General features: G+C 54.2%; 3 protein-coding genes across 13 annotated transcripts in view; 1 reads left to right on the top strand and 2 right to left on the bottom strand.

The window, feature by feature from the left end:
* Window positions 1-20,745, bottom strand: part of TOP3A (DNA topoisomerase III alpha) — a 37,599-nt gene extending 16,854 nt beyond the window's left edge. For 2 of the 3 annotated variants that reach the window (XM_082374069.1, XM_082374070.1), the window contains exons 1-3: window positions 7,662-7,978; window positions 1,379-1,438; window positions 339-412 (exon numbers count right to left, since the gene is read on the bottom strand). In XM_082374069.1, coding sequence (XP_082230195.1) covers window positions 339-412; window positions 1,379-1,438; window positions 7,662-7,841 — 314 coding nt within the window. In that variant the 5' untranslated portion in view covers window positions 7,842-7,978. Of the gene's footprint in view, window positions 1-338; window positions 413-1,378; window positions 1,439-7,661; window positions 7,979-20,697 lie in introns of those variants that run through there. The other variant, XM_082374071.1, reaches the window with a different exon arrangement.
* On the top strand, window positions 8,110-19,692 carry SMCR8 (SMCR8-C9orf72 complex subunit). 5 transcript variants are annotated; one of them, XR_014238779.1, is made up of 4 exons: window positions 8,110-10,962; window positions 15,597-16,013; window positions 17,519-18,267; window positions 18,592-19,692. XR_014238779.1 is itself a non-coding variant. In XM_082374066.1 (3 exons), exons 1-3 carry the CDS (start codon window positions 8,603-8,605, stop codon window positions 17,859-17,861), a joined length of 3,120 nt encoding a protein of 1,039 aa, XP_082230192.1. In that variant the 5' UTR covers window positions 8,110-8,602; the 3' UTR covers window positions 17,862-19,692. The 5 variants fall into 5 exon arrangements, 3 of the variants coding, with proteins under 3 accessions (XP_082230192.1, XP_082230194.1, XP_082230193.1); XR_014238780.1 differs by lacking the exons at window positions 17,519-18,267; window positions 18,592-19,692 and adding an exon at window positions 12,408-15,247 and having other exon boundaries at window positions 15,597-15,707; XM_082374066.1 differs by having other exon boundaries at window positions 17,519-19,692.
* The window catches only part of SHMT1 (serine hydroxymethyltransferase 1), a 62,647-nt gene continuing 54,558 nt past the window's right edge, over window positions 19,547-27,635 (bottom strand). For 4 of the 5 annotated variants that reach the window (XM_082374118.1, XM_082374116.1, XM_082374117.1 and 1 more), the window contains exons 8-12: window positions 23,530-23,646; window positions 22,238-22,360; window positions 21,213-21,329; window positions 20,698-20,808; window positions 19,547-20,501 (exon numbers count right to left, since the gene is read on the bottom strand). In XM_082374118.1, the coding sequence (XP_082230244.1) occupies window positions 20,329-20,501; window positions 20,698-20,808; window positions 21,213-21,329; window positions 22,238-22,360; window positions 23,530-23,646 (641 nt within the window). In that variant the 3' untranslated portion in view covers window positions 19,547-20,328. The remainder of the gene's footprint in view (window positions 20,502-20,697; window positions 20,809-21,212; window positions 21,330-22,237; window positions 22,361-23,529; window positions 23,647-27,635) is intronic. The other variant, XM_082374120.1, reaches the window with a different exon arrangement.

The following is a 27,635-nucleotide window of genomic DNA, read 5'->3' as shown; positions in this document are numbered from 1 at the left end:
TTCATGAAGGGGACTCGCGGTCTTATAAGAGACCCCGGCAGGCTCCGTAGACCCTCCACTGTGTGAGGACACAGTGAGAGGTCAGCAGGCCACAGCCTGGAAAAGGCCCTCGAGGGACCATGCAGGCACTCCGACCTCCCACCTCCGTAACTGGAAGAAACACATTTCTGTCCTTCATAAGCCACCCAGTGTGTGTATTTTGTCACAGTAGCCCAATGGAGTCAGTCATCTTACTGCTGTAAGTAACAAAGTAACACCGACATGCCTCACACTTCCTGTGATATTTTACAACTCACTGTCATAATCAGAAAGCTCCCCACCCCACGAATCGTACTGACCATTTGCGAAATTGCATCTGGAAATCATGAGCCAGCAAGTGTCCTGAGACTGAGGTCATTATCATGGTGACATTCTGAATGATAACAAAATTCAAGTTAGTCTTTTAGCAATTAGATTTTGCCAAATCATTCAAATAAAAGAGGGGACCTTCTATCAAAGGGAAAAAAAAATGGTCGTCAGGGGGTGTGGGGAAGGGAGGATGAATAGGCAGAGCACAGAGGACTTTTAGGGCAGTGAAAATACTCTGTATGATATTATAATAATGGGTACACGTCATCCAAACCCACAGAATGCACACGATCGGAGTGAACCCCAATGTCAACTGTGGACTTTGGGTGACAAGGATGTCGTGCAGGTTCACCAGTTGTAATGAAGGTACCATGTGGTGGGGGCTGATGAGGATGTGTAGCTGTGCATGTGTCGGGGCGGGGGGTATGTGGGAAATCTCTGTACCTTCCTCTCAATTCTGCTGTGAAGCTACAACTGCTCTAAAAAGAAGCCTATTAAAACACACACACACACACACACACACACACACACACACACACACACACACCCACCCCAAAACCAGGTGACTGGGAAGAAACAAACAAATATACCTCTTCAAAGCCAAAACCATAGTGATACAATCACCATTCTAATTCTGGCACCATTATGCCTTTTAAATTTAAACTATTGTATATTAGCTTCTTTCTTGTTATAAAGAGTTAAGATTGGGACCATGTTTTATAAAAAAGAGGCTTCCTTATGAATTATAAAACGATCACCTGTCACCAGTGATCTTTAGGTCATAACAATAGTTTTTCTTAAAAGACAGTGACATATTCTACAATGACATATTCTACAAAGACATATTCTACAATGGCCAGGCTAATTCTCCTTGATTAAATAATTCTAAAATACAAGCAATTTAGGGAGGGCTTGTCGTAAACAGCTGCTCTTTTTAGCCATAACTAAAAACCCAAGGAATGTACAGCAGAATGGCGCATGGATCTGAAAGCATCCTTCAGCCACAGGATAGAAGTACTACAGCACCTACCTGGCCACGCAGACGATAATCAAACTCATAGATCTTGTTGAATCTGGAAAGTCCTTCTCTCTACAAAACAAAACAAAAAGAAAATCTATAAATTACATAAAAGACAAATGATTCCTCACATAAAGATCAAGCAAATCCCTGATAAGTGGGAATATTAAAAATGCAACAGTACCTCCTATAGATTAAAACAAGGCGAAATCACTAAGACCATTTGTGAAGTGGCCCCTCTGAACTCAGTAACAAGCACGTACTTGCTCAAGTCCACAGAGCTTTTATGCTGCAAGGTGACCTGAGCATAAAAATTGTTACATGTAACACCACGTAACATCTTTCTAGAGCTGAGAATGGACTTGTCCAAGATCACATGACAATTACTCCAGAGAAAGAATTAGGACACGCATCTCTTGACGGTTTTGTCCGTTCTCCACACACACCTCTCTACTTCCTGGCCATACAACTGTGCCAATAAACTGGTGACCACAGTTAAGTATTCACCTTTCTGAACCTCAATTTATTCTGAGTAAAGTTACCTGTAAGGTCCCTCTGGCTCTGAAATCCAGTAACGCTGTGAGCCCCAGTCAGGCCTGGAAACCAGCCTACAAAGCACCTCCTCAGCTGCACTTATGTGTGAACGAAACCCGCTCAGAGAAGATCCCACCTTCTACAAAGGTGTTAAAAGTGGCTATGCACGCGAGTTTCACGCCAACGCTGCACAGAAGACAAGACACAGGCCAAGCGGGACTGGGGCAACCTCCAAGCGCCAAGAAGGATCGTGTCGAGAACACCCTCACACAATTTCTCTGGGTCGAACATTGAATGAGGCTCTTTTCGAGGCACAATGGCAAATTTAAGGACGGAATTTATCTTAAGAGCTCACTCGTCTAGTGTTGCCAAGAAAGGAAACTCCCCTCTACAAACTCCAGTTGCTAGTTAAGCCCTTTTAGTACCAGAGAAGAGAAATCGTTGCATCACTGGGGTTTCTACCTCTTTTTAAGAAAGCACTGAAGCTTCCCAGACAAGCTCTTACGTGGACCCTGATATGTAACAAGGTCCAAGCACTCTGGCTGCAACAAGGCTGAGCTCTGCTAACAGCCTATCCCGAGTCCGGCCCCAGGTGGCTCCCGAGGTGCACGTCCGTGGTCTCCTGGATCTCCCGGGAACGGTCTGGAAACCACTGTTCTAACCCTCTCCCAGTGGAGGGCCTGTCTAACGGCACGTGTGCGACCCGGGGCCAGGGCTCTCCCCGGCAGCCTCCTCCACCAGGGGATGGTCCTGAGGAAGTTGAGTGGTTTTCCTGGCATTTCAAACTCGCCTCCCCGCAGTTCCCAGCTGAGGACAGTACTCAATTACGTATGATCCCACCGCTTGGGTGAGGTGCTCAGGGGAATGGGTTGCTCCCAAACTGCAGCAGAGTTTTGGAGCCCAGTGAAAGGAGAAAACCTAGTAGACAGACCAAGAATGTGGCTTCTGTGATCTCTTTGCAGTGCCATCCACGCCATTAAAACTAAAGAAAACAAAAAACCAAAGTCCCCCAACCCCAGAGCAGTCCCATCTTCTCTAAGTGCTCTGTAGGGACTGATCACATTGCTGCCACTGAATCTACTGGATTCTTTTTTAAGATTTCTCCTCCTGAATATAAAGCCCTCAAAGATCTATAAGTTACTAACAGCGGTCACTGTGGACAGTGGGGCTGGTTTACTTGATACACATTTGTATTCTCTCAACTATCTGAAGTAGTTACTGGCGTTTAAGCACTACTCTTAGAGAAAAAAGAGACACATTCTATCTGTGTCAATATTTTCGTGAATTTCTCTCAAATGTGTACATATTTATATATATGTTTGAAAGTCTTTTCCATAACAGGTGTCTAACTATCTATCATAAGAAAGTACAATTTACTTCGCTATCCCCTGCCATGACTAGTCCGTGTTACTTCCATTCTTTGCTATTACAAAAGCTGCAACGACTATCACCTGATTCTGAGCTCTGCGTGTGGATGTCTTAGCTCCTCCACAGAACTTAAGTCCCTTAAAGGCAGGGATTGCTTCATTCGAGGCAAGCCCTGTGTGAGGGATAAATAAATGAACAGACCCGTCACTGTCTTAGGGAGCGACACACCATGCGAGAGAGGGATGAGCAGCTAGAGAATCGACCCGTGATGACGGCCAGCACCAAGAGTGATGAGAACGCATCCGGAAACAGAGAAGGAAATGGATGGAGAGGACGCTGAGGAAAGAGTTCACGAAACAGGTTCATTTAAGTTGTCCTTTATTTTTTCTTTTAAAAGGTGAAGAGTTCGTCAGGAGAAAAGAGGGACAATGTCATTTCAGGAAGAAGGACCAAAACGTGTGAAAAAGCATGGTGAACTTTCACCTTTTACACCCTGACTGCTCTCATCATTCCCTTCCTCTCCGTTCCCTCTGCTCCCACTCAGTGCTCCTGGGTCCCTAGGGTTCAGGCCTCTTACCCACCACATGGAGAACCCCAACAGCTGCCTCCCGGACTCTAGCCTTTCATTCCTCAAGTCCTCTGTGGCCACAATGACTTTATAAAACACAAATATGATCCACTTAAAACCTACACTGCTCATCTCAACTGATGCAGAAAAAGCATTTGATAAAAATTCAACAGCCTTCACCATAAAGTGAAGTGTGGCATTTACAAAAAACCCACAGCTAACATCACACTCAATGCTGAAAGACTGAAAGCTTTTCCGCTAAAATCAGGAACAAAACAGAATGCCCGTTTTCGCCATTGCTATCCAAGATTACTAGAAGTTCTAACCAGAGCAACTGGGCAAGAAAAAGAAATAAAAGACATTCAAATCGGAAAGGAAGAAGTAGAACTGTCTATTCACAGTCAACATGATCTTATAGATAAAATCCTAAAGAAGCCACAATGAAACTATTAGTGCTAACAAACAAAGTAAGCAAAGTCTCAGGATACAAGATCAACACACAAAAACCAACAGGAACGAACAACCTGAACAGCAAATTAAAACAATTCCATTTATAACAGCATCCAAAAGCACAATGAAAACTGTAACACATTGTTGAAAGAAATTAAAGAAGACATACTCAGTCATAAAAAGAATGAAATCATGACATTTGCAGCTACACGGATGGACCTAGAGATTATCATACTAAGCGAAGTAAGTCAGAAAGAGAAAGAGAAATACCATATGATATCATTTATATGTGGAACCTAAAATATGACACAAATGAACTTATCTATGAAACAGAAACAGACTCACAGACACAAAGAACAGATTTGTGGTTGCCAAGGGGGAGGGGGGTGGGGGAGGGATGGAGTGGGAGTTTGGGATTAGCAGATGCAAACTATTATATATAGATGGATAAACAACAAGGTCCTACTGTATAGCACAGGGAACTATATTCAATGTCCTGTGACAAACCATAATGGAAAAGAATATGAAAGAGAATGTACATATATCTATAACTGGGTCACTCTGCTGTACAATATAAATTAACACATTGTAAATCAACTATACTTCAATAAAATACGTTAAAAAATTAAAGACATAAATAAATGGAAAGACAATCTTTGTTCATAGATTGGAAGACTTAATATTAAGACAGCAAATTCATATGGAACTGCAAGGGGCCCCAAGTAGCCAAAAAATTTTGAAAGAGAAAAACAAAGTAGGAGGACTCGCCCTGCTCAATTTCAAACCTTATTACCAAGCTACAGGAAATCTAAACAGTGTAGTACTGGCATAAGCAAAGACATACAGAAGAATGGGACAGAACTGACAGTCCAGAAATAAACCCAAATATCTATGGTCAACTGTTTTTTGACAAGGATGCCAAGGCCGTTCTATGGGAAAAGGACAGTCTTTTCAACAAACAGTGCCGAGAAAAACTGGCTATTCATATGTAAAAGGATGAAGCTGGATTTTTACTTTACACCACATAGAAAAATTAACTCAAAGTGGATCAATGACCCAAATATAACAGTTTAAACTCTTAGAAGAAAACATAGGGGCAAATCTTCATGACCTTCAGTTTGGCAATGGCTTCTTAGATATGACAGTGAAAGTATAATCAACAAAAGAAGGAAAAACAGATAAACTGGACTTCATCAACATTAAAAACTTCGGTGCATCTAAGAACACTATCAAGAAAGTGAGAAGACAATCCACAGAATGAGAACATCTGCAAATCATATATCTAACAAGGACCTAGTATCCTGAATATATAAAGAACTCTCACAGCTCAGCTACAAAAAGACAATTCAAAAATGGGCAAAAGACATGAACAGACATTTCTCCAAAGAAGGAGACTCAATGGCCAACAAGCACATGAAAAGACGCTCAGCATCATCGGTCACTTGGGAAACGCAAACTGAAACCACAGCAAGATATTTCACACCCACCAGGATGGTGATAATTAAAAAAAGAAAAGAAAAAGAACAAGTGTTGACAGAATGTGGAGAAACTGGAACATTGATGGTAAGAATGCAAAATGTTTCAGCCACTGTGGAAAATAGTTTGGCATTTCCTCAAAAAGTTAAACAGAGTTAACTTATGACCCAGCGATTCCACTCCTAGGCATTTACCCCAAAGAACTAAAAACAGGTATTCAAGTAAAAACTTGTACATGAATGTCTATAGCAGCTCTATTCACAAGAGCCAAAAGGTGGAACCAGTCCAAATGCTCACCAACTGAAGAAAAGATAAACCAAACGTGATCTATCTATACGATGGGATATTTATTATTCAGCCGTAAAAAGGAATGCAGTACTAACATACTACAACATGAATGGATCTCAAAAATGCTAAGTGAAAGAAGCCTGACACAAAAGGCCACGTATTGTATTAATCTTTTTGTGTGAAATATCCAGAACAGACACAAATCTTTGAGGACACAAAGCAGCTTAGTGACTGCCAGCGGCTGGGAGAAGTGGGGAATGAGGAGTGACTACTTCATGGCTACGGGGTTTCCTCCTGGTGTGATAAAACCTGGAACTAAACAGAGGTGACGGATGCACAACATTGGGAACGTACTAAACGCTGCCGAACTGTATACTTCAAAACGCTTGACACTCACGTGCAAAACACGTGGCTCTCTACTCCTCTCACGACGTGCCTTCAACCGCCACGCTTGCCGTGCCCACTGGCTCCTGCCCCCACCGTCCCCACTCCCAACTCCCACCTTTTGAACTTGCCAAGCTGTTTCAAGCCACTGGGTTGTTCTTTGAACATGGCGTTTCCAGTGCCTGGTGAAACTTTCAAGACTGAGCTCAAATGTTCATCCAACAAATATGGATTGAGGGCCTCCTGTATTCCAGACACGTGTTAGGTACCAGGGATACAGCAATGACCCAAATAGCCATAGCCCTTTCCCTCGGAGCTTCGAGTCCACAGAGGGGTGGCGGGGACTGAGATGAGTAATTCAACAGCACGTCATCGAAGTGTAACTGGGAGGTGCCTTCCAAGTAAAATAGGGTGAGCTTATCACACAGCGCCCTGACCCAGCTGGGGGAGAGGGATGCGAGGAAAAGCTTCCCTGAAAAAGAGACACTCAAACAGAGCCCGAAGGATACACAAGTTAGCTCTGTGTAGAGGGCCCCGTCTCAAGGAGCCTGGAGCCCTAGAAATGGGCACAGCCTGGGGCTGGTCACCAGGACACTCAGCGCCGGAAAAGAGGTGACGCTGTCAGCCAGCACCCGCACAACCTCGGCTCCTGTTCCCACCATCCACCGCGGGAAGCAGAGGCCTGAGGACCCCGCGATGTGAAAGAAAAAAGAGCAGGGAACGTCCACCCATGCTCTGGGAAGTCTCCAGAAAACCGTTTCAGGATCCACTTTTGTAATTGAGAGTGTCCTGACAGCTCGTGAGGCCTCGTGTCACCCCCTTCCCAAACCCTTTCTCACCGTCCCTCTCCTTTGGGCCTTCCGTGTGTCCAGAACACACCTGATCCCCAACTCGCCTGACTCTCGTAATTCGTTAGTAGCGACGGAACAGGGGCTCGGGCGGGTCGCCCTCTCGGATGCACCTAGACTGTAGGGCCGGGCGTGCAGGCGGGGGACCCCGCAGGCTCGAGAGTAAGTCGGGGGAGTGTGGCCTGCGGTTCCGAGTCTCAGGCCCGCTTGGCATCCGCCGCCGTGCAAGGCGGACCCAAGGTCTCCAAGCAAACGAGAAACACGTTAACTCCGTTTCTAAACGCCCGTCGGTCGCAAGAGGCGCCGGCCCAACGGCTGGGACCCCCGGTGGGAGCAGCGGCCGCTCGTCCCGGTCCCGCCCGCCCAGGGGCCTCCTCACCCGCCGCATGCGGCCGCCGGACAGCAGGTCGGCGATGCCCTTGGCCGCGTCGTTCTTCTCGGCCACGCAGAGGATCTTCCGCACGCCTCGCATGGCCACCTCCATGTCGGCGAGGGTCAGCGCCCGGCTCCCAGGCCGCGGCAGCCAGCGGAGCGCGCAGCGGACGGCTGCGAAGATCATCCCCGGGCCCCGCGCATCTGCGGCGCCAGCCCAGGGACCCGGAGCCTCCCGCTGATCCGCAGTCCCTCACGCAGCCCACTTCCGCCCGCCTTCCCGCCGCTTCCGTCGGCGCGAGGGGCACAGCCCCGCGAACTACAACTCCCAGGCTGCCCGGCGCGGCCACCTCACTTCCCTCCCTTCCCGCTCCGCCCTCGGGAGACGCCCCTCTCCGGATCGGAAGTTGACGCGAACGCTTCCGGGTCGCGCGACTCGATGTCTCGAGTCATGTGATACCAAGATGGCGGCGCCGCGGTAGCTGGCTCTGGGTGGTGGCGTCCGGGGAGCCGCGACGGTTTCTGCTCTTGGGCCGTGGGGGCTGCCACGCCTGGATGGTCCGTGCGACGGCCCGTACCCCCGCATTGGGCACCTGTTCAAGGCTGAGGCTGTTGCCGTGGCGGTGGGTTCTGGGAAGCGCCGGTGACCTCTCTGCGGGTGCCCTGCGCTGGCCGTGGTCGCCCGAGGAGTAGAAGGGCAGCCGTCCTCCCGGGTTTTCCCGACTCGCGGAGTTCCTCAGGCCTCCGAGAGCTCTGGAGGAGCCACAGCTCTGAGGGGCTGCGGGAGTTCGAGCCCGCGGGTGTGTGACCGGCAGCCTCTTACCCCTGAGGGCGCAAAGAAACCCGCAAGAACTTTGCTTCCTCCTCCAGAGGCCTGGCTCCCTCGCGTTGGCTACTCCCGCATTCTTTCCCACTTCCTCTCAATGTTCTCACCATATACCTGGAAATATGATCAGCGCCCCTGACGTGGTGGCCTTCACCAAAGAGGACGAGTACGAGGAGGAGCCTTACAATGAGCCGGCCCTGCCCGAGGAGTACTCGGTGCCGCTCTTCCCCTTCGCCAGCCAAGGAGCCAGTCCATGGTCCAAACTGTCCGGGGCCAAGTTCTCTCGGGACTTCATCCTTATTTCTGAGTTCTCTGAGCAGGTGGGACCCCAGCCCTTACTGACCATCCCCAATGACACCAAAGTTTTCGGTACTTTTGATCTCAATTACTTCTCTTTGCGGATCATGTCTGTGGATTACCAGGCCTCCTTCGTGGGCCATCCCCCTGGTTCTGCCTACCCCAAGCTGAACTTCGTGGAGGATTCCAAGGTCGTGCTGGGAGACTCCAAGGAGGGGGCCTTTGCCTACGTGCACCACCTCACCCTGTACGACCTGGAGGCCCGTGGCTTCGTGAGGCCCTTTTGTATGGCTTATATCTCAGCAGACCAGCACAAAATCATGCAGCAGTTCCAGGAGCTCTCAGCTGAATTTTCCAAAGCTTCAGAGTGCTTGAAAACAGGCAACAGGAAGGCATTTGCTGGGGAACTTGAAAAAAAACTGAAAGACTTGGATTACACCAGAACAGTGCTGCACACCGAGACGGAGATCCAGAAGAAAGCCAACGACAAAGGCTTTTACTCATCTCAGGCCATCGAGAAGGCCAATGAGCTGGCCAGTGTGGAGAAGTCCATCATCGAACATCAGGACCTGCTGAGGCAGATCCGCTCGTACCCTCATCGGAAGTTGAGGGGGTCCGATTTGTGTCCTGGGGAGACGGAGCACACCCAGGATCCGCCCAGGCAGGCAGCCACTACCTCTGACCCCGAAGAGTCTGCTGACACAGACCATTACACCTGCAGACCCGCCTACACCCCAAAACTCATCAAAGCAAAGTCCACCAAGTGTTTTGACAAGAAGCTGAAGACCTTGGAAGAGCTCTGCGACACCGAGTACTTCACCCAGACCCTGGCCCAGCTCAGCCACATTGAGCACGTTTTCAGAGGAGACCTGTGCTACCTCCTGACCAGCCAGATCGACAGAGCACTCCTGAAGCAACAGCATATCACAAACTTCCTCTTTGAAGACTTGGTAGAGGTCGATGACAGGAGGGTAGAGAAGCAGGAGAGCGCACCCCCTAGGCCCAGTCACGACAGGCCACCTTCCAGGTCTGTAGAGGAATATCCAGTTCCTCAAGTGTTAATTAGCGTGGGCTCCTACAAGTCCAGCGTGGAGTCCGTGCTAATCAAGATGGAGCAGGACCTTGGGGAGGAGGGGTCCAGGGAAGTGGAGGTGACAGAGCCAAGCAGTTTTGACCCCCAGGAGAACCTGGCCTACCTGGACACGGACATGAAAGGGAGCATCAGCAGTGGCGAGAGCATCGAGGTCCTCGGCACGGAGAAGTCCACCTCTGTGCTGTCGACGTCTGACAGCCAGGCCAGCCTCCCGGTGCCCTCGAGCCCCCAGGTGGTCCGGAGCAAGGCTGTCAGCCACAGGACGATCAGCGGGGACAGTATTGAAGTCCTCAGCACCTGCCCCTCTGAGGCCTTCGTCCCCGACGACTTCAAGGCCAGTTACCCAAGTGCCATTAATGAAGAAGAGTCCCACGCCGGTGACAGTGGGGGAGCCATCCACTTCCAGGCAGGCCTCAGCCCGCCGGAGCTGGGGGAGGCCAAGGAGGGCGGCTCGGGAGCCACCCTGTCACAGACAGACTCCTGCTGCATCGGGAGGGAGGGTGGCACTCTGCGGGTGCCGCTCTCCACCCCGGGCCACACGCTCTCCGACGAGGACGGGGTCGTGAGTGTCCCCCCGCAGCACTACCGGCAGAAGGACCAGGAGTTCCACGTGGACGTCTCAGTGGAAAACGCCAACGCCTCTTCCCGAGACAGCGGTTCCGAGGGCTTCCCTGCTTATGAGCTGGACCCGAGCCACCTGCTGGCCAGCCGGGACGGCAGTAAGACCAGCCTGGATGACCACTCCGACGCCACCAGCTACGGGAGCAGCGTCACCTCCGCCAGCTCCGACAGGACTCCCTCCTCTGTTCCTCCCACTGGCCCCTCTTCCGAGAGGCATAAGAAGAGGGCGGGCCAGAACGCCTTAAAATTCATCCGCCAGTACCCCTTTGCCCACCCAGCCATCTACTCCCTGCTCAGCGGGAGGACGCTCGTGATCCTAGGGGAGGAGGAGGCCGTAGTCAGGAAGCTGGTGAGCGCGCTGTCCATCTTCGTCCCCAACTACAGCCTCCATGCCAAACCCGTGAAGCACTGGGTCTCCTCTCCTCTGCATATCACGGATTTTCAGAAGTGGAAGCTTATTGGCCTGCAGAGGTAATTGGTTACAGGTGGTGGGGATGGGCCCTGGCTGGTCAGAGATGAGGCTTCAGGTAGCCGTCCCTCTGGGTGAGGTTCACAAGTCGGTGTGGTGGTCCCAGAACCAGGAGGCCTGGCTTCCAGATTGGCCCCAGCACCAACTCACTGTGTTGCTTTTGGCAAATCCTCTCCCTTTTCTGACCTGTTGCCTTGTCTGTCACAGGAGGGGTTGCAGTTCCTGAGTGGTTCCCAACCTGGTCTGCACCCTGCTGTGTCAGAATTGTTTGGGAGGATTTTCTAGAATACCGCAGGGTTGCGTTCGGGTTGGCCTGGGGTACAGCGTGGGGTTCGCCCGGTGTGCGGCGAGGTTTGGTAACGACTGGACTGCTGGGTCTCAGGTCCCTGCTGAGTCTCTAACTCACACTATGGGGTAAATGACTGAGGCGGGGTCTGCCTCTGAGGACGGCAGGGGTGCTGGGAGAGGCAGCCGCCCCGGCTCTCCCTCCGCTGTCCCCTCTGCCCTGGGAGCCCATCCCCCCCGCCCCCCCGGAAGCTTCCTCCTTTTCCCCCGCGTCACCGGCTGGCGCTGTAGCAGGTTCTCTGGGGTTTTCCACGTTCTGCTTGTCTGGCTCGGGGGACTCCTGCCCTGGCGTGCGCACTGGGCCCAGCCTCCTGCCTCCTCTCCCCGCAGCCGCCTGTGCTCACCTGAGACGCACGCGCGTCCAGCTGGCTGCTGGTCGGAGCCCGCTCTCTGGACCACGGAGGGGGCAGGAGGCCTTTCCTCCCCGCGGCAGTCAGCCGCCGTTCGTTCTGTTTCCCTTTATGCGGGTCCCTGGCGTCCGTGAGGTCACCGTCCCGAGCCGCCTCGTGTTCGCCCCGCTCACGGCCACCTGACTCGATCCCTGGCTGCCCCGCGGGGGCATGGTGGTGGGATTCAAGCCCGGGGCGCTTCCACGTCCACTTCACTCTCGGGCCGTGCTGGCGGCGCTGGGGTACGAGCTGGAGGTCTCGGGCAGGGCCCCTGCTCTGGGAGAATTCGTGCTCCGGAGGCCAGAGCCCGGCGGCACAGGGAGGCTAGAGCTCTGACGGGGGCGCCTCGCGTGGGAGGCGTGGGACGGGGTCCCGGAGGAGGGCTGGGGTGTCTGGCTTGAGCGGCAGGGAGACTGGGGTCGCAGTGGGGGAACAGTGAGGACGGGCCTGCCACACCGGGGCAAGCCCAGCCCGTGGGCATCGTGGGAGCGTGGACGCAGGGCCCAGGCTCAGCGGGTGCCCGGGCCCCGGCCCCCCTGCCGGCGCCAAGTTTGAGCTGGGGGCGGGGTGGGGGAGGCCTTTTAGGGACTGCGTTGGGCTGCTGTTCTCAGCGGGATGACGGGCGGGTGGCCCCTACACACACACCTTCACTCCTCCAACTCTCTCCTCTCATCCCAATCTCTGACTGACCTTTGATTTTTTTGCCTCAAAAGGTGGAGAATCTAAAACACGTCAGTTTGTCGACATCACCTGGGTTATCCAGGACCAGGTTCGGGATGGCCTTGCCCTTTCCAGAGGCTTCCCCTGAGCTTCCTTCCTTAGAACGCGCCGGCGGGCAAATGAGGTGTATCTTTCACATCAGCTCCGCTCTCCTGGGCACCCGACTGCACTGCTGTGTTGAGAAGGATTCTGGGGAGCCGGCTGTGATCAATCACGATGTCTCCGGGGTGCAGGCGGGGGTAGCGGCAGGTGGCAGTGTCCCTGGAAGGGGGCTGTGAGCTGCTCCTCCGCAGTGGGCACCTGGGCAGCGCCTTCCTCCCTCCTGGGAAAATAGTGGTCATTTGCCAGATACTTACTGAGAGCCATTACGGGCCAGCCGCTGTGCCCGGAGCCAGGATACAGGTGCGTCAGCAGTGGGGCGTCGCGTGACAGGGCCGCCCTCGCTCCCGTCCCAGCGTCACCACCCCGTGGGCTGGTGCTCCCCCAGGCTGTTTCCATCTGCACGAGGAAGACCTGCCTCATGCTGGCGAGTGTCGGGGGCCCATCGTGTCTGACCCGTGCCTGCTCCATGCAGGCGCTGCTCTGACGTCCTGGGGGGAGTGGAGGGGGGCGCCGATCGCCGTGTGGAAGGCAGGCCAGGCGGCTGGGGTGGAGCTGGGCCCTCGCCTCCGGACTTGGAGCCGTGGAGGGTCCCTCCAGGAAAGCGGGAGGCCTGTCAGCAGTGAGAGCTGAGACCTTTCTAGGGAATGTCTGGTGACTCGTCCCACGAAGCCCTCCCTCCCACACCCCCTGAGCGCGCACAAGTGCTGGGAACCGGGAGATCTGCCCCCAGAGGGCCCTGCTCGGGCGGGCGCCACGGTCGACGGGTCGGGGGCCTTGCCCCCCAGGGCACGTGTCACTGGAGGGTCGACCGAGGGGCCAGGAGGAGAGAGGGGACTGGATTCGCTGCTCACCCGAAGGCGTCCCGGGCGGTGAGCAGCGGACCCGGTGGGGCGGCGCCGTGAGGGGACGAGCCGTGGCCCTGGCTGTCGGGCGCGGAGGCTCCTGCCGCTACCCCGCGGAGCAGGGAAGGGCTGCCCCCGGGATGCACGCGGAGCCCTGGCCCCGGGGGTGCTCAGAGCTGCGGGTGGGTGGTGAGCCGGCCCTGCAGGCAGATCCGGCACTGAGACAGAGAGGCAGATGGAGGCCCACCTGAGGGTCAGCATTTAAGGGTGCGCGCAGAGGGGTGCCTTTGTGTGTCCACGGGGCTCGGTCCCAGGTGCTGGCTCAGTCTGGGATCCGAGAGCTGTGGCCTACGACAGTCCCTTCCCCCCCAGGCACTTGGATTGTGGGTACGACTGTTCCTCAGGACTCTCACCCCAGAACCACCAGTGGCATTGACCCTGGATTTCTTTTTTCCCACTTAAGTAGGCCCTCTGCCTGGAAATGCTTGTCAGTCAGATGAGCCATTTGTGGGTGTAAGAGATGGATAAACAATCAGGTTGGTCTCCCGCGATTATAAATCAGAACCAGCAATAATCCGGTTGCTTACTAAGCAGCAGTGAGAAGGCCTGGACTGTTTGGAAGACAGCTCCATTCTGGCAGGGAGGTGCTGGTGTTGCGTCAGAGGCCCTGGGTCTAATCCCAGCTCAGCCGCCTTCTACGTGGGTGACCTAGGACAAGCCACGGTCCCTCTGCGGGCCTCAGCGTCCTCATCTGTGCAGAGTCCCCCCGCCACCCCGGCTTCGGATGGGCCGTGATGAAGTTCAAGACGGGGGCGGGCGGGGTGCTGCCCGAGGGACAGAGGCCCGGCCGCACCTCCTCCCATGTTATCTGGCCTCTGGGGGAGCTTTGGGGGAAACCAATGAAGGAAAAGTTTGGAGGCGCAAAACAGGTGGTGCCGCCGTGGGCGGGAGTAGGCCGGGGCGCCAGAGCCTGGGGAGAGGCTGGCCTGAGGTGGGCGGCGGCCAAGTGCAGGGCAGGAAGATGAGGTGAGGCATTTAGCTCATGGCCCAGCCCCCTCGGGGGGAGGTAAGGGTGACCCAGGAGCGGGCGGGGAGCCGCCCGCAAGTCTGACTCCTCGTGGCCTGTGGTGGGGGGCTCGGCCCCGCACACGTGGCCCCGCTTGCCCCTGCGCCTGCCGTGCTCTGCAGTCCCCAGAGCCCACCTCTCTCAGGACTCCGAGGTCCCTCCTCCAGCGCCTTCCCAGCCCGCGGCCGCTGCTGTGGACATGGAGGCCACGCCTCCCCTCGCTGGGCCGGCTCGTGCGCGTGTCCTTTTTTCCCGGCCAGGCCAGGCCCCAGGTCACTGCCTGGAATACGCTAGGCGCTCGGTAAACGACTGTCAACTCTACAAGAAGAGAGCACCCACGAGGGGAAAGTATGATGAGGTGACCTCAGTCCCAAGAGACCGTCAGTCCTTTTACAACTGCTTCACAAGCCCCAACTTCCAGAGGAGCGTCAGTGTGCGAAGCGGCTGGTCAGCCAGCCGTTTGCTGGGCTCTGCAGGGCAATCCCAACTCCTCTGGGAGACCCGGTCTAGACGGGGTGGGAAGGGGCCGCTTACTGAGGCCGACACGACACTCCGGCCTCCTTCCCTCGCTGGGTGAACCTGGCCTGCCTGCCTCTGATGTGCCGGGCACAGCATGGGGTACGGTCCTGGGTCTGCAGGAGCTCCTGGCGCCACACTGGTCAGCACCAGGCCGGTGGCGAGGGCCAGACGCTGTCCTGAGCGCCACAGCCTGTGCCTCCGCTGTGACCCCAGAGGCAGGACCATCGTCCCTGCCTCACAGACGAGGCTCGGAAGTTAAGGACCTCGACCAAGGTCACAGAGCAAGAACGAGAGGAGCAAACAGGTCAGGGAAGGCTGGGTGAGGTTTACGTTGGCGTAAGCTGGGCACAGAGGGAGGGCTGGGTGTTCCGGGCAGAGCAGAAGGGCCCCCACGGACAGCCTGGCGAGGCTGCAGGGGAGTCCCTGGGGAGTGACAGGTGGGGCGTCAGGGGCAGCAGGAAGCAGGTCGTCGGGGCCTCGTGGGCCACGCTAGGCACTTGACCTTGGTCGTGAGAGGGGTGAGGAGCCTTGAAGGTCGTGATGGCCAGACCTGCCTTCCAGAGAGCGCCGGCGAGTGGGGCCGGGTGGGGGCTGGCCTCGCGGCAGCGGCCCACCCCAGCTTCTGCCTCCTGACCTTGGCCTGTGTGTTTCAGGGTGGCATCCCCCGCCAGTGCTGGCACCCTCCACGCCCTGAGCCGCTACAGCCGCTACACAAGCATCCTGGACCTGGACCGGAAGACCCTGCGCTGCCCCCTCTACAGAGGCACCCTGGTGCCCCGGCTGGCGGACCACCGCACGCACATCAAGCGGGGCAGCACCTACTCCCTGCACGTGCAGAGTGTGCTCACGCAGCTCTGCGCCAAGGCCTTCCTCTACGCCTTCTGCCGCCACCTGCACCTGCCCGCCCGCGGCACGGAAGCCGAGGGGCTGGCCACCAGCCGCCAGGCCAGCTTCTTGCAGCTGAACCTGGGGCTGGTGAATGAAGACGTCAAGGTGGTCCAGTACCTGGCAGAGCTGCTGAAGCTACACTACACGCGGGAGCCTTCCGCGGCCGGCCAGCCCGTGCTCAGGTTCGACTACGTCCCCAGTTTCCTATACAAGATCTGAGGTCAGGCCCGGCCACTGTGACCAAGACCTGTGACTGAGGGTACGGGGAGGGCGTTGGCATGACCGGGGGGTCTTCTGAGCTGTTTAGACTTCTGGTGTCGTTGGCGGGAAGGAAACCGAGGTGGCAGATGTGGTTCCCAGGTGGCTCTGGGCAAGGGGGGGGTGGGGGCACTGGTCCCCGGGCGGCATCTGGAAGGACGGTAACAGCTCGCGGCCCCGTGGAGAGTGGCCTGGGGTTGGGACTGGGGGCCAGGGCAGAAGAAAGCTTCGGCAGCGTGATGAGGGGCAGGGAGGCGGAGCCTGCAGGGAGGACCACGCCGGCCCTCTCGCACAGCAAGATCAAGGGGAGCAGCCGGTAACCGGACGATTTGGTCGAAAGCAGGACGACGGAACGTCCATTGCCTCGTGCAGACCCCAGCTGGGCCTTTTGCGTGGCCTCGCGGAGCCGCCCTCCCAGGGGAGGCCCCTGGATGCACCCTGCCCTGTCCTCACCTCCTTGCCAGGCACGGAGGGGCCTGCCGCTGGGCTCCCAGGCTCAGCGGAGTGTCCAGGCACTGGCCCCTGGTCATCAGAACCGCTGTCGTGGGGGGCTGGGCACAGGCTTCCCGCTGTGCGGGCGAGGAGCCACCAGCTCTCCTGGGGGCGCCGACACTGTCCTCTTGGGGAGGGTCTGCAGACGGGCTGGCGCTCGCCCGGCAGAGGTCACCGCAGACCTTCGCAAGCACTTTACTACCTCACGGGGTGTCGCAGGCGCGGGGCAGCCGGCGGGCTGGGATCTCCTCCGGGAAGGCCGGCCTGGAGCATGCGCATTCACAGCAGCTCGTTCCGCCCCAGCTGAGTCCCAGCCCCACCCCCTGTTCACCCGCCAGGACCCTCCTGACACAGTTACCACTGATGTGTGTAGCTAGATGGTTCTTTGCAACCTTGAAAATGTCATACTTTTCTTCCTTAAGCCGTTTGTCCCTATGCAGGGAGAACTCTTGGTATTACTGCTTTTTAATTTTTTCCCCCATGTTGTGGTAAAACACACCTGAACCAGCCACAGCGGTTGCTCCTGAGCACGCGTGCGTGTCTGCCGGGGCCGTGTTCTGTGTCGTCCGAGTCCTGCTGTTGAGACCTGGTCCGCCACCAGCTTTGCGGCACACCACAGTGGTCAGGACCCCTTGGTGACCGAGGAGGCTTCGTATCATCTCTCCCCCGTGGCCCTCCCTGCCCAGGCTTCTGGTCAGGGTCCCCATTCCCGCCAGAGTGTCATTCTGCTCCGGAGGCCGTGACCGAGGCCCACTGTGACAGGGCTGCTACCGCGTCTCCTCGGGTCCTTGTACCTGTGCTGTCACCTGTGTCCCCCAGAGAGGCGTCTCCAGGGACCACGCGGCAGCTTCCGAACGTGCAGTGTGGGTGCTGGTGGGAAGGCTGCCCTCCTGTTACCACCGCTCCCCTTGTGTTCAGATGCTGCTTTGTTTTCTAGGGACGTGGCTAATTGCGTGTACTTGGGCCTCCTGGGACACGAGCTTGTGACACCTTATCTCCGAGGGAAGAGCGGTCCGTGGGGCCCAAATGACCAGATGGGAAGCGATCACGGGCCCACCCGTGTCTCGTTCCCGGGCCACCAACATGGCCTCTGCGGTTCACACCTCGCACCTGGGAAGCCAGAAAGGGCAGCAGGTCAGTCACACTGGCCTCCTAGAAGCGGAAGTCCACTCTGGAGGGTGTTTGTGCAGAAGCGCCGCCTCGGGCGAGCCCTGCCGGTGCAAGCAGAAGGCCTGGCTGTGGGGCGGCCGCAGAGAGGGCACCCGGAGCCCCTCTCTTGAGCTGTTTCTTCATTGAGGAGTAGAGCTGTCTTCGCTGACCAGTGGCTGAACTCCAGCATTTAAATTTTGCTTAAAATCCAACTTTGCAGTGTGCAGGTTCACAGAATTGCTTGATGCCAAGTATGTTTCTCTTCAAAGGGAGCTCAAAGGGGAACCAGGCCTTCCCGGCCCTGCCACGCTGGCGACTGGAACCTGCCAGGAGTCTCAGACGCACCTGAGTCTGAGTGGTGGGGGCCTGTGCAACGAACTCATCTCGTCAGGAATCTTAACAAGAGGTTTTCCCTGGTACTAGGTCAGCAAGCGTCCAAATGCTGAGAGACGCTTCCAAAATCAGAGGGTGTCAGTGCCCTTAGTACTTCTTCAATCCTAAGTATCGCCTCGAAGGCCCAGGCACCAGAACCTTGAGGTTTGTTTCAGCTTCACTTCCAGTCCGTTACCTGCCCCCCACCCTGCCTTTTTAAAGCAGTCCAAGTTAAGAAGAACCTGCCTAGGCTGGCATTTATGCAGTAGTGATTTCCAGAAGCTCCACGGTAGACATCAGCTGAACCCTTTTACAGCACCTGTGGCCCTGGGGACCCTACTCCTTTAGTAGCATCTGGAAATGGGCTGTGATAGCCCAGCTGCCATTTCCCATGTAGCTCTGAACTTCTTGCTTCAGATCAGTTACTGTGTGCAAAGTATCGTAGACTTCATCCCCAAACAAGTAACAAATCCCATGTCAAAATCCCAGGATGGCCGATAGATTCTCCCTTGAGTGCCAGGGCTGCTGCAGCTTGTGACACGTCCCCGGAGGCCCAGTGGCCTGGAAGATCTCACACGCAGCTCGCCACCCACCCTCCCCACCAGCCTGATGGCGCCTGGCCAGTCAGCTTCTCCACGTGGCCCACGTCGTCTTTGCACAGGCAGGAGCCCTCCTGGGCTGGTGCGATCCATCAGTCCGTGTGGACAGCCTTCGGAGGCACCAGCCCCCCAAGCCAGCATCAGATCTTACCTCGATCTCCCTAGAGGCTCAAGAAAGTGCCTTGGCTCGTGCTTTGAAGCAAACCAGCTAGCTTTCTGGCTTTTTCCCAATATTGTGATAGAAACTGATACAACTGGGATTTTTGAGAGAGAGAGATGGTATTAACAGATTGCAATTGCAAAAGGAAAAGTATCAAATCTCTACTTCTGGCTGGAAGGAAAACCAGCCTCAGCTAAGGTTGGAGCACACCCAGCTCTTCTGAGCCCGTCCTGCTTTGAGGTTTGGTTTCAGCTGTGGGGAGGAGGGAGCACTTGGCCATGAATCAAGTGCTGGTCTGGGGCCCCAGCCTCCCGGGAGTGCTTGTGTGGTGGCCTTTGTCTCCTGCGGGGGAAGAGTCAAGCTCCTGGGTGTGAGGCTGTTTCCACAGCTGCGGAGGTGGCAGCCGCCCTGCCCGCCGTGCTGGAGCCCCGGGGCGTCAACCACGGCCATGTTAACGCCACGGTGAGAAGCATAGTGTGTGAGGAAGTCGTATTTGTCGTTTTTTGAAAAGCTACATTATTACTGCATGCTCCTCGTCGTGTGTGAGCGTGAGTCCCACCGGGTGAGCCGTGGTCACTGCGGCCAGGGCGAGAGCACGCTGCATACGCCACACGCGTGCCCGCAGCTCCCGGTGTGGCTGCACCAGAGTTCAACCAGTCATGCCAAACAAATAGTATGAGAAGTGTACTTTTTAAGAAATTAATTTATTTGAGTTGAGATATTTTTGAGATATAAAAATCGGTTGTATTTTTTAAAGCTATAATTCTTGTAGACATTCTGTGGTTAAAAATTTGTGCTTATTAAAAATGGTCATCTATGTTTTGCACTTGAGATTTGTGAAAAATAAAGTTTCTGTGGGAAGGTGACCTCTGGTTTCCTGATCACGGGAGGGAGGTGGCTGTCTGCTCAGCGGCCTGCCTGCCCTGGGCTGGGGGAAGGGGACTACATCCCGCTCCTGCCCAGGTGCTGTAAGCGGGACTCCCACCGAGCTGGGTGGCACCTGAACAGACCCGTCTAACTTGTGATTCCGATTGAAAGCACAGCAGAAGGGCCAGGACACCCCCTCCTCGTTTGCGACGGTTATAACCGAGTCCTCCTCTGGCGCCCACTGGGGAACAGACAGCAACGGGCGGCTCTTCCAAGCTCGAACTTTGGTGCTTCCGGCTGCCGCAGCAAGTCAGGGAAGCCCAGGGACTCTTAAGAGTGGAGTCTTCCCAGTAACCCTGCCCTCCACCAGTCTGGATAATTAAGGCTGAATGGCTAAATTGTATTTCATTTTTCCAGAATAACTATACATAACTGCGAGAAAGTGAGGTTCAGATTTAAACTCCTTAATAACTTGTCCCAGAATGACTAACACTGAGCCTTAAACAAATGGTTTGTGAACAAGGTAAAAAAAGCAAAGTCTGGAAAGGGGCCCGTGTGGGGCCTCCAGGGCGCTGGGTCCCTGGGCGGGCGGGCCCTCCCCTAGAAGTTGGGCAGGCCCGGCAGAGGGAAGAGGGCGGCGAAGCTCTCCACTTCCGCCCTGAGTGCCGCCAAAGCCCGCTGGTGATCCTCGGCCCCCGCCAGCTTCTCCGTGAACTCCTTCAGGGTGGCCTTCACCCCCACGGTGTCCTGGATCTGCAGGGTCAGCTCTATCCCTGCGCCAGCGAGAGACGCCACTGCCTACGTGCCCCCGGCAGCCGGGCCCGACTGCCCTGCCGTCCACGCGCCCACCACCCTTTCAGCCCACACGGTCTGCTGGGCGATGCTCTGTCTCCCAGCCCTGCTCCAGCCTCGACGTCCTTCATCCCGACCGCACAGCCCCGCGCGGCCAGTGTCCACGCCTCTCCTCACCTCTGTGAATAAAATGGGCAACTTTTTGGAAATCTTCTTCCAAGAGTCCTCGGGATGTCAGCGCTGGGGTCCCCAGGCGCAGTCCGCTGGGCCGCAGGGCGCTTTTGTCACCTTCAAGAGAAACAGGCTCTGTCCCTGGGCTGCACCCATCTCCCCACTGACGATCGGGCACCGGGAAGGGGCTCGTGGGCAAAAGGAATAGGCCCACGGACGCTGGCTCACACCTCGGCTGCGCTACTTGAAATATCAGGAGAGCCGCCTTTTGCGACATGGTCCTTGCTCCTGACGCCAGGGCAGCATCTGTCTGGGTTTGAGGGACGTCGCCCACATCTTATTCACAACCCACTGAGAAATGCAGCCAGTTTTCCAGAGGCCCCAGCCTCCCTCTCCCTCTCCATCCCCAGCGGGGTCAGCGCTGCGTCAGAGGGGGCGGGCGGGGCAGCACGTCTTGTCCCCAGAGCCAAGTCACCATCGGCCTTGAGAGGTGCAGACAGGAGAGGACTGAGGACGCTCACCTGGGCAGGTGTTCTTGTTGCAGGCGATGGAACAGGCTTCCAGCACCTTCTCAGCCCGGCCGCCGTCCGTGCCTTTGGAGCGGAGGTCCACGAGGATCAAGTGGTTGTCAGAACCACCTGGAAACCAGGTTAGACACATGGAAGCCGACCCCATGCCGAGTGAAGGGATCTTTCTCTTCCAAAGAAATGGGGGGCTGTGACCCCCACCATGTGTCCTGCGGGGCTTTCATCACCTGCTAAAGACCACATGCCCCAGGGCCTCAGAGTTTGAGAAGAAGCACAGAGTAGTTTAAAAAGGGAACATGAGGATGCAGAGGGGGCTGAGGGCAAATGGCCAGCCCAGACGGCCCGCTGCCACGTCCCAACCTGTCAGGTGCCAGGGCAGCGCCTGGAAGCCTGTTGGGGTGATGATGTCACCTGGGAATGTCCCCCTTCTCTCTAAGTCCACCCTCAAGGCTCCCTCTAAGGGGGCCTCAGAGTAGCGGGCAGTGGGCGATCTAGGTGACAGGGTGACGGGCACGTCAGGTGCAGACACTGCCAGCCCATTGTGTGCTTTAACCCCAATCCTGTGAGGATGATAGTATTTTCAAAGTGGTGCAGAAGAGATATGGAAGAACTTTCTGGAGCGGCCCAAGGCCACCCAGGAATCTTCCAAGCACCTGATCTTCACTTTGAACTCTAGTTAATCCCTGGGTTAACTAGATCCCCATCGCTGACTTAGGCGATGACCACGGCTTCAAAGACGCACGTGGCCTAAGCGGATGTGTGGCTCTGGACACACAGCCCCCTTGCTTGCCGTGTGGCTTTAGGAACCTCAGATGCCCATTTGTAAAATAAGACCAGTGATTCCCAAGGCTATCTCGAGGTTTGAACGAGGTTGTGTATACAGAGCTGAGGGGGTCCCGAGTCACCCCATGGCTGCGGCCACCGTGCCCAGGCCACAACCCTACAGCCACACCCTGGCAGGGCCTGGACGAGACTCAAGCAGGAGCAAGGCTGCCCTCAGGGCTCGGTTCCTGTCATACCTGTGACCACTTTGTAGCCCAGCCCTATCAAGGCCTCGGCCAGAGCCCTGCAGTTGGCCAGCACCTGGCGCTGGTAGAGTCTGAACTCCGGAGTCATGGCCTGCTTCAGGGCCACCGCCACCCCTGGCAGGAGATGAAGACAGACCGTGAGTCAAAGAAACATCCGTCTCCACTCGGGCTTCCCAGCTTCTCGGTGTCACCCAGGGCAGCGGGTTACATCTCCTCCCAAAATGATCTTTTAACCCTGCAACTGCCCGGCTAAGCCTCAGACCTCTCTCTCCGAGCAAGTGCTTTTGAGGCGGCCTCTCTCCAGCATGAAGTTTCCGGCTAAGGAAATCACCAGGGGAGAGCTGTTCCCGACAAGATGGATTTTGTCCTTTTTAAGCTCGACGTGTGAAAACGGGTCACTTAGCTGCTGATGCTTTGATGCCAAATTATGCACCTTTCAGAGCAGAGCCCAGATGAGAGGTACAGGCCTGATCTCCCTGCACACCCAGACTCCTCTGGGACCTTGTTCGATCCCCGGAGCTGCTTGAAGGGGCGCAGAAGATGGAGGAGGATGCAAACCAGGCGCCCAAGTCCTGGCACAGGAGCCCCCAGTCCGTGTGTGGGAAACGGCCTGGAGAGCTGGCATCCCACCACTGGAGGGCGCTGAGCGGCTGGGTGTAAGGGGAGCTGCCCCTGCCCACTCTGGAGCCTAAAACTCCCCCTTCACTGCTCCCTCCACGCCCCTTCTTGCATACACCGGTACTTCTCCCGACAGTCTCCCAATGGGGACAGTCTCCCAATGGGGACGGGACACCTTTGTCCTGGCTCCTCCACCAACTGCTTTGCTCCAAAGACGGAGTAAAAGCTCTGAGGTCATCAGATTTTCTAAGGCTCGGGTACAACCAGAGAAGGAGTATGTCTATGACAGCTGCTGGGCTGTGATGGAATAGGACCTAGGAGGTACCAGCGTAGCCCCAAAGTCAAGGCCAAGGGTCAGACACAGTTGTCGCCGTCCCCTCCCCTGGAGGCCAGGAGACCAGGGGAGGGCCGCCCGCCCGCTCACGTGCTCCTTCGGCTGTGCAGTCTTCCGCTGTCAGGTCCCCTCCCCGTGGTTTCTCAGGGGCTCAGGTGGGGCCTGCCCGACTCAGTGGAGTGGCCGTCACCTCTGTCCCTGCTGACATACGCACTGCTCCCCTTCTCTGCCTCGTGAGCACCTCTTAGGGCACATGCTCTGGGGGACGGGCTATGGGGGAGCCGCCCAAGGCGTGTGGCCGCGGGGCCTGGGCAGGGTGGGTCTGCGTTACCAGCAATGGCGTGGTTGTGGGGCCCCCCCTGCAGGCCTGGGAACACGGCAGAGTTGATGAGTGACTCCAGGTTGTAGCGAGTCTCTCTGCCCGTCTTCGGGTCCACGCTGCGCACTCCTGGACAAAGGACAACACGGGACATGGGAAAGGCCATCCCCTCTGTTTTCTCCCCATCTGGACACAGACCCGGCCCCACTCCTGGAGGCGATGCTGCAGGCCAGGGAGGGTGCTTGCTCCCAGGGGGGCTGGGTGAGGGAACCACCCTTCAAAGGTCAAAGGAAGGGGCTTCCCTGGTGGTGCAGTGGTTAAGAATCCACCTGCCGGCTTTTCCTGTGCTTTAAAGGCGATTCGAATCTACCTCCTGAAATCTGTTTCCTGCAATTCTGCCTTGCTTTCAAATCCTCTTCGTTGCCTTCCCTCAATATATTTGTGGACGAGAGTTATCATTTCTAAGTCTGCAGGACAAATTGCAACCTGTACGGAACAGGAGGATAAAGGTGCTGATTCTCCAAGGAGGGAGATTGCTAGTAAAGCGGCTGGAATGGCGAACCGGAGCACAAGGAGATGAGAAATGAGATTAACCAAGATGGCGGTGTAGAAGGACGTGCTGTCACTCCCTCTTGCGAGAGCACCAGAATCACAACTGACTGCTGGACCATCATTGACAGGAAGACCCTGGACTTCACCAAGGAGGATACCCCACGTCCAAGGACAGAGGAGAAGCCACAGTGAGATGGTAGGAGGGGCGCAAGCAGAGTAAAATCAAACCCCGTAACTGCTGGGTGGGTGACTCACAGACTGGCGAACACTTATACCACAGAAGTCCACCCACTGGAGTAAAGGTTCTGAGCCCCACGTCAGGCTTCCCAACCTGGGGGTCAGGCAACGGGAGGAGGAATTCCTAGAGAATCAGACTTTGAAGCCTAGTGGGAATTGGATTGCAGGACTTTGACGAGACTGGGGGAAACAGAGACCCCACTCTTGGAGGGCACACACAAAGTAATGTGTGCATCAGGACCCAGGGGAAGGAGCAGTGAGCCTGGGGGGAGACTGAACCAGACCTACCTGCTGGTGTTGGGGGGTCTCCTGCAGAGGCGAGTGGTGGCTCTGTTTCACCGTGGGGATAAGGACACTGGCAGCAGAGGTTCTGGGAAGTTCTCCTTGGCGTGAGCCCTCCCAGAGTCTGCCATTAACCCCACCAAAGAGCACGGGTAGGCTCCAGTGTTGGGTTGCCTCAGGCAAAACAGCCAACAGGGAGGGAACCCAGCCCCACCCATCAACAGTCAAGTGGATTAAGGTTTTACTGAGCTCTGACAGCCACAGCAACAGGGAGGGAACCCAGCCCCACCCACCAACAGTCAAGTGGATTAAGGTTTTACTGAGCTCTGACCGCCACAGCAACAGTCAGCTCTACCCACCACCAGAGCCTCCCATCAAGCCTCTTAGATAGCCTCAACCACCAGAGGGCAGACAACAGAAGCAAGAAAAACTATAATCCTGCAGCCTGTGGACCAAAAACCACAGTTACAGAAAGACAGAGAAGATGAAAAGGCAGAGGGCTATGTACCAGATGAAGGAACAAGAAAAAACCCCAGAAAAACAACTAAATGAAGTGGAGATAGGCAACCTTCCAGAAAAAGAATTCAGAATAATGATAGTGAAGATGATCCAGGACCTTGGAATAAGAATGGAGGCAAAGATTGAGAAGATGCAAGAAATGATTAACAAAGACCTAGAAGAATTAAAGAACAAACAAACAGAGATGACCAATACAATAACTGAAATGAAAACTACACTAGAAGGAATCAATAGCAGAATAACTGAGGCAGAAGAACGGATAAGTGACCTGGAAGACAGAATGATGGAATTCACTGCTGCGGAACAGACTAAAGAAAAAAGAATGAAAAGAAATGAAGACAGCCTAAGAGACCTCTGGGACAACATTAAACGCAACAACATTCGCATTATAGGGGTCCCAGAAGGAGAAGAGAGAGAGAAAGGACCAGAGAAAATATTTGAAGAGATTATAGTCGAAAACTTGCCTAACATGGGAAAGGAAATAGCCACCCAAGTCCAGGAAGCGCAGAGAGTCCCATACAGGATAAACCCAAGGAGAAACACGCCGAGACACATAGTAATCAAAGTGGCAAAAATTAAAGACAAAGAAAAATTATTGAAAGCAGCAAGGGAAAAACGACAAATAACATACAAGGGAACTCCCATAAGGTTAACAGCTGATTTCTCAGCAGAAACTCTGCAAGCCAGAAGGGAGTGGCATGATATACTTAAAGTGATGAAAGGGAAGAACCTACAACCAAGATTACTCTACCCGGCAAGGATCTCATTTAGATTTGATGGAGAAATCAAAAGCTTTACAGACAAGCAAAAGCTAAGAGAATTCAGCACCACCAAACCAGCTCTACAACAAATGCTAAAGGAACTTCTCTAAGTGGGAAACACAAGAGAAGAAAAGGACCTACAAAAACAAACCCAAAACAATTAAGAAAATGGTCATAGGAACATACATATCGATAATTACCTTAAACGTGAATGGATTAAATGCCCCAACCAAAAGACATAGACTGGCTGAATGGATACAAAAACAAGACCCATATATATGCTGTCTACAAGAGACCCACTTTAGACCTAGGGACACATACAGACTGAAAGTGAGGGGATGGAAAAAGATATTCCATGCAAATGGAAATCAAAAGAAAGCTGGAGTAGCTATACTCATATCAGATAAAATAGACTTTAAATTAAAGAATGTTACAAGAGACAAGGAAGGACACTACATAATGATCCAGGGATCAATCCAAGAAGAAGATATAACAATTATAAATATATATGCACCCAACATAGAAGCACCTCAATACATAAGGCAACTGCTAACAGCTATAAAAGAGGAAATCGACAGTAACACAATAATAGTGGGGGACTTTAACACCTCACTTACACCAATGGACAGATCATCCAAAATGAAAATAAATAAGGAAACAGAAGCTTTAAATGACACAATAGACCAGATAGATTTAATTGATATATATCGGACATTCCATCCAAAAACAGCAGATTACACGTTCTTCTCAAGTGCGCACGGAACATTCTCCAAGATAGATCACATCTTGGGTCACAAATCAAGCCTCAGTAAATTTAAGAAAACTGAAATCATATCAAGCATCTTTTCTGACCACAACGCTATGAGATTAGAAATGAATTACAGGGAAAAAAACGTAAAAAGGACAAACACAAGGAGGCTAAACAATACGTTACTAAATAACCAAGAGATCACTGAAGAAATCAAAGAGGAAATCAAAAAATACCTAGAGACAAATGACAATGAAAACACGACGACCCAAAACCTATGGGATGCAGCAAAAGCAGTTCTAAGAGGGAAGTTTATAGCTATACAAGCCTACCTAAAGAAACAAGAAAAAGCTCAAGTAAACAATCTAACCTTACACTTAAAGAAACTAGAGAAAGAAGAACAAACAAAACCCAAAGTTAGCAGAAGGAAAGAAATCATAAAGATCAGAGCAGAAATAAATGAAATAGAAACAAAGAAAACAATAGCAAAGATCAATAAAACTAAAAGTTGGTTCTTTGAGAAGATAAACAAAATTGATAAGCCATTAGCCAGACTCATCAAGAAAAAGAGGGCGAGGACTCAAATCAATAAAATCAGAAATGAAAAAGGAGAAGTTACAACAGACACTGCAGAAATACAAAGCATCCTAAGAGACTACTACAAGCAACTTTATGCCAATAAAATGGACAACATGGAAGAAATGGACAAATTCTTAGAAAGGTATAACCTTCCAAGACTGAACCAGGAAGAAATAGAAAATATGAACAGACCAATCACAAGTAATGAAATTGAAACTGTGATTAAAAATCTTCCAACAAACAAAAGTCCAGGACCAGATGGCTTCACAGGTGAATTCTATCAAACATTTAGAGAAGAGCTAACACCCATCCTTCTCAAACTCTTCCAAAAAATTGCAGAGGAAGGAACACTCCCAAACTCATTCTATGAGGCCACCATCACCCTGATACCAAAACCAGACAAAGACACTACAAAAAAAGAAAATTACAGACCAATATCA

Source organism: Balaenoptera borealis (assembly GCF_965194805.1).
Source record: "Balaenoptera borealis genome assembly, chromosome: 20".
NCBI classification, from domain to species: domain Eukaryota; kingdom Metazoa; phylum Chordata; class Mammalia; order Artiodactyla; family Balaenopteridae; genus Balaenoptera; species Balaenoptera borealis.
Note: the sequence above shows the minus strand (reverse complement) of the source record. Positions and strands in the feature narration are given on the sequence as shown.

Excerpts from the sequence above, each read along its gene's own strand:
- SMCR8 (XM_082374066.1), top strand. The coding sequence starts at position 8,603 with ATGATCAGCGCCCCTGACGTGGTGGCCTTCACCAAAGAGGACGAGTAC. Across the intron at positions 10,963-15,596 it reads AAGCTTATTGGCCTGCAGAG|GGTGGCATCCCCCGCCAGTG; the intron begins GTAATTGGTTAC and ends TGTGTGTTTCAG. Across the intron at positions 16,014-17,518 it reads GCCGGCCAGCCCGTGCTCAG|GGACGTGGCTAATTGCGTGT; the intron begins GTTCGACTACGT and ends TTTGTTTTCTAG.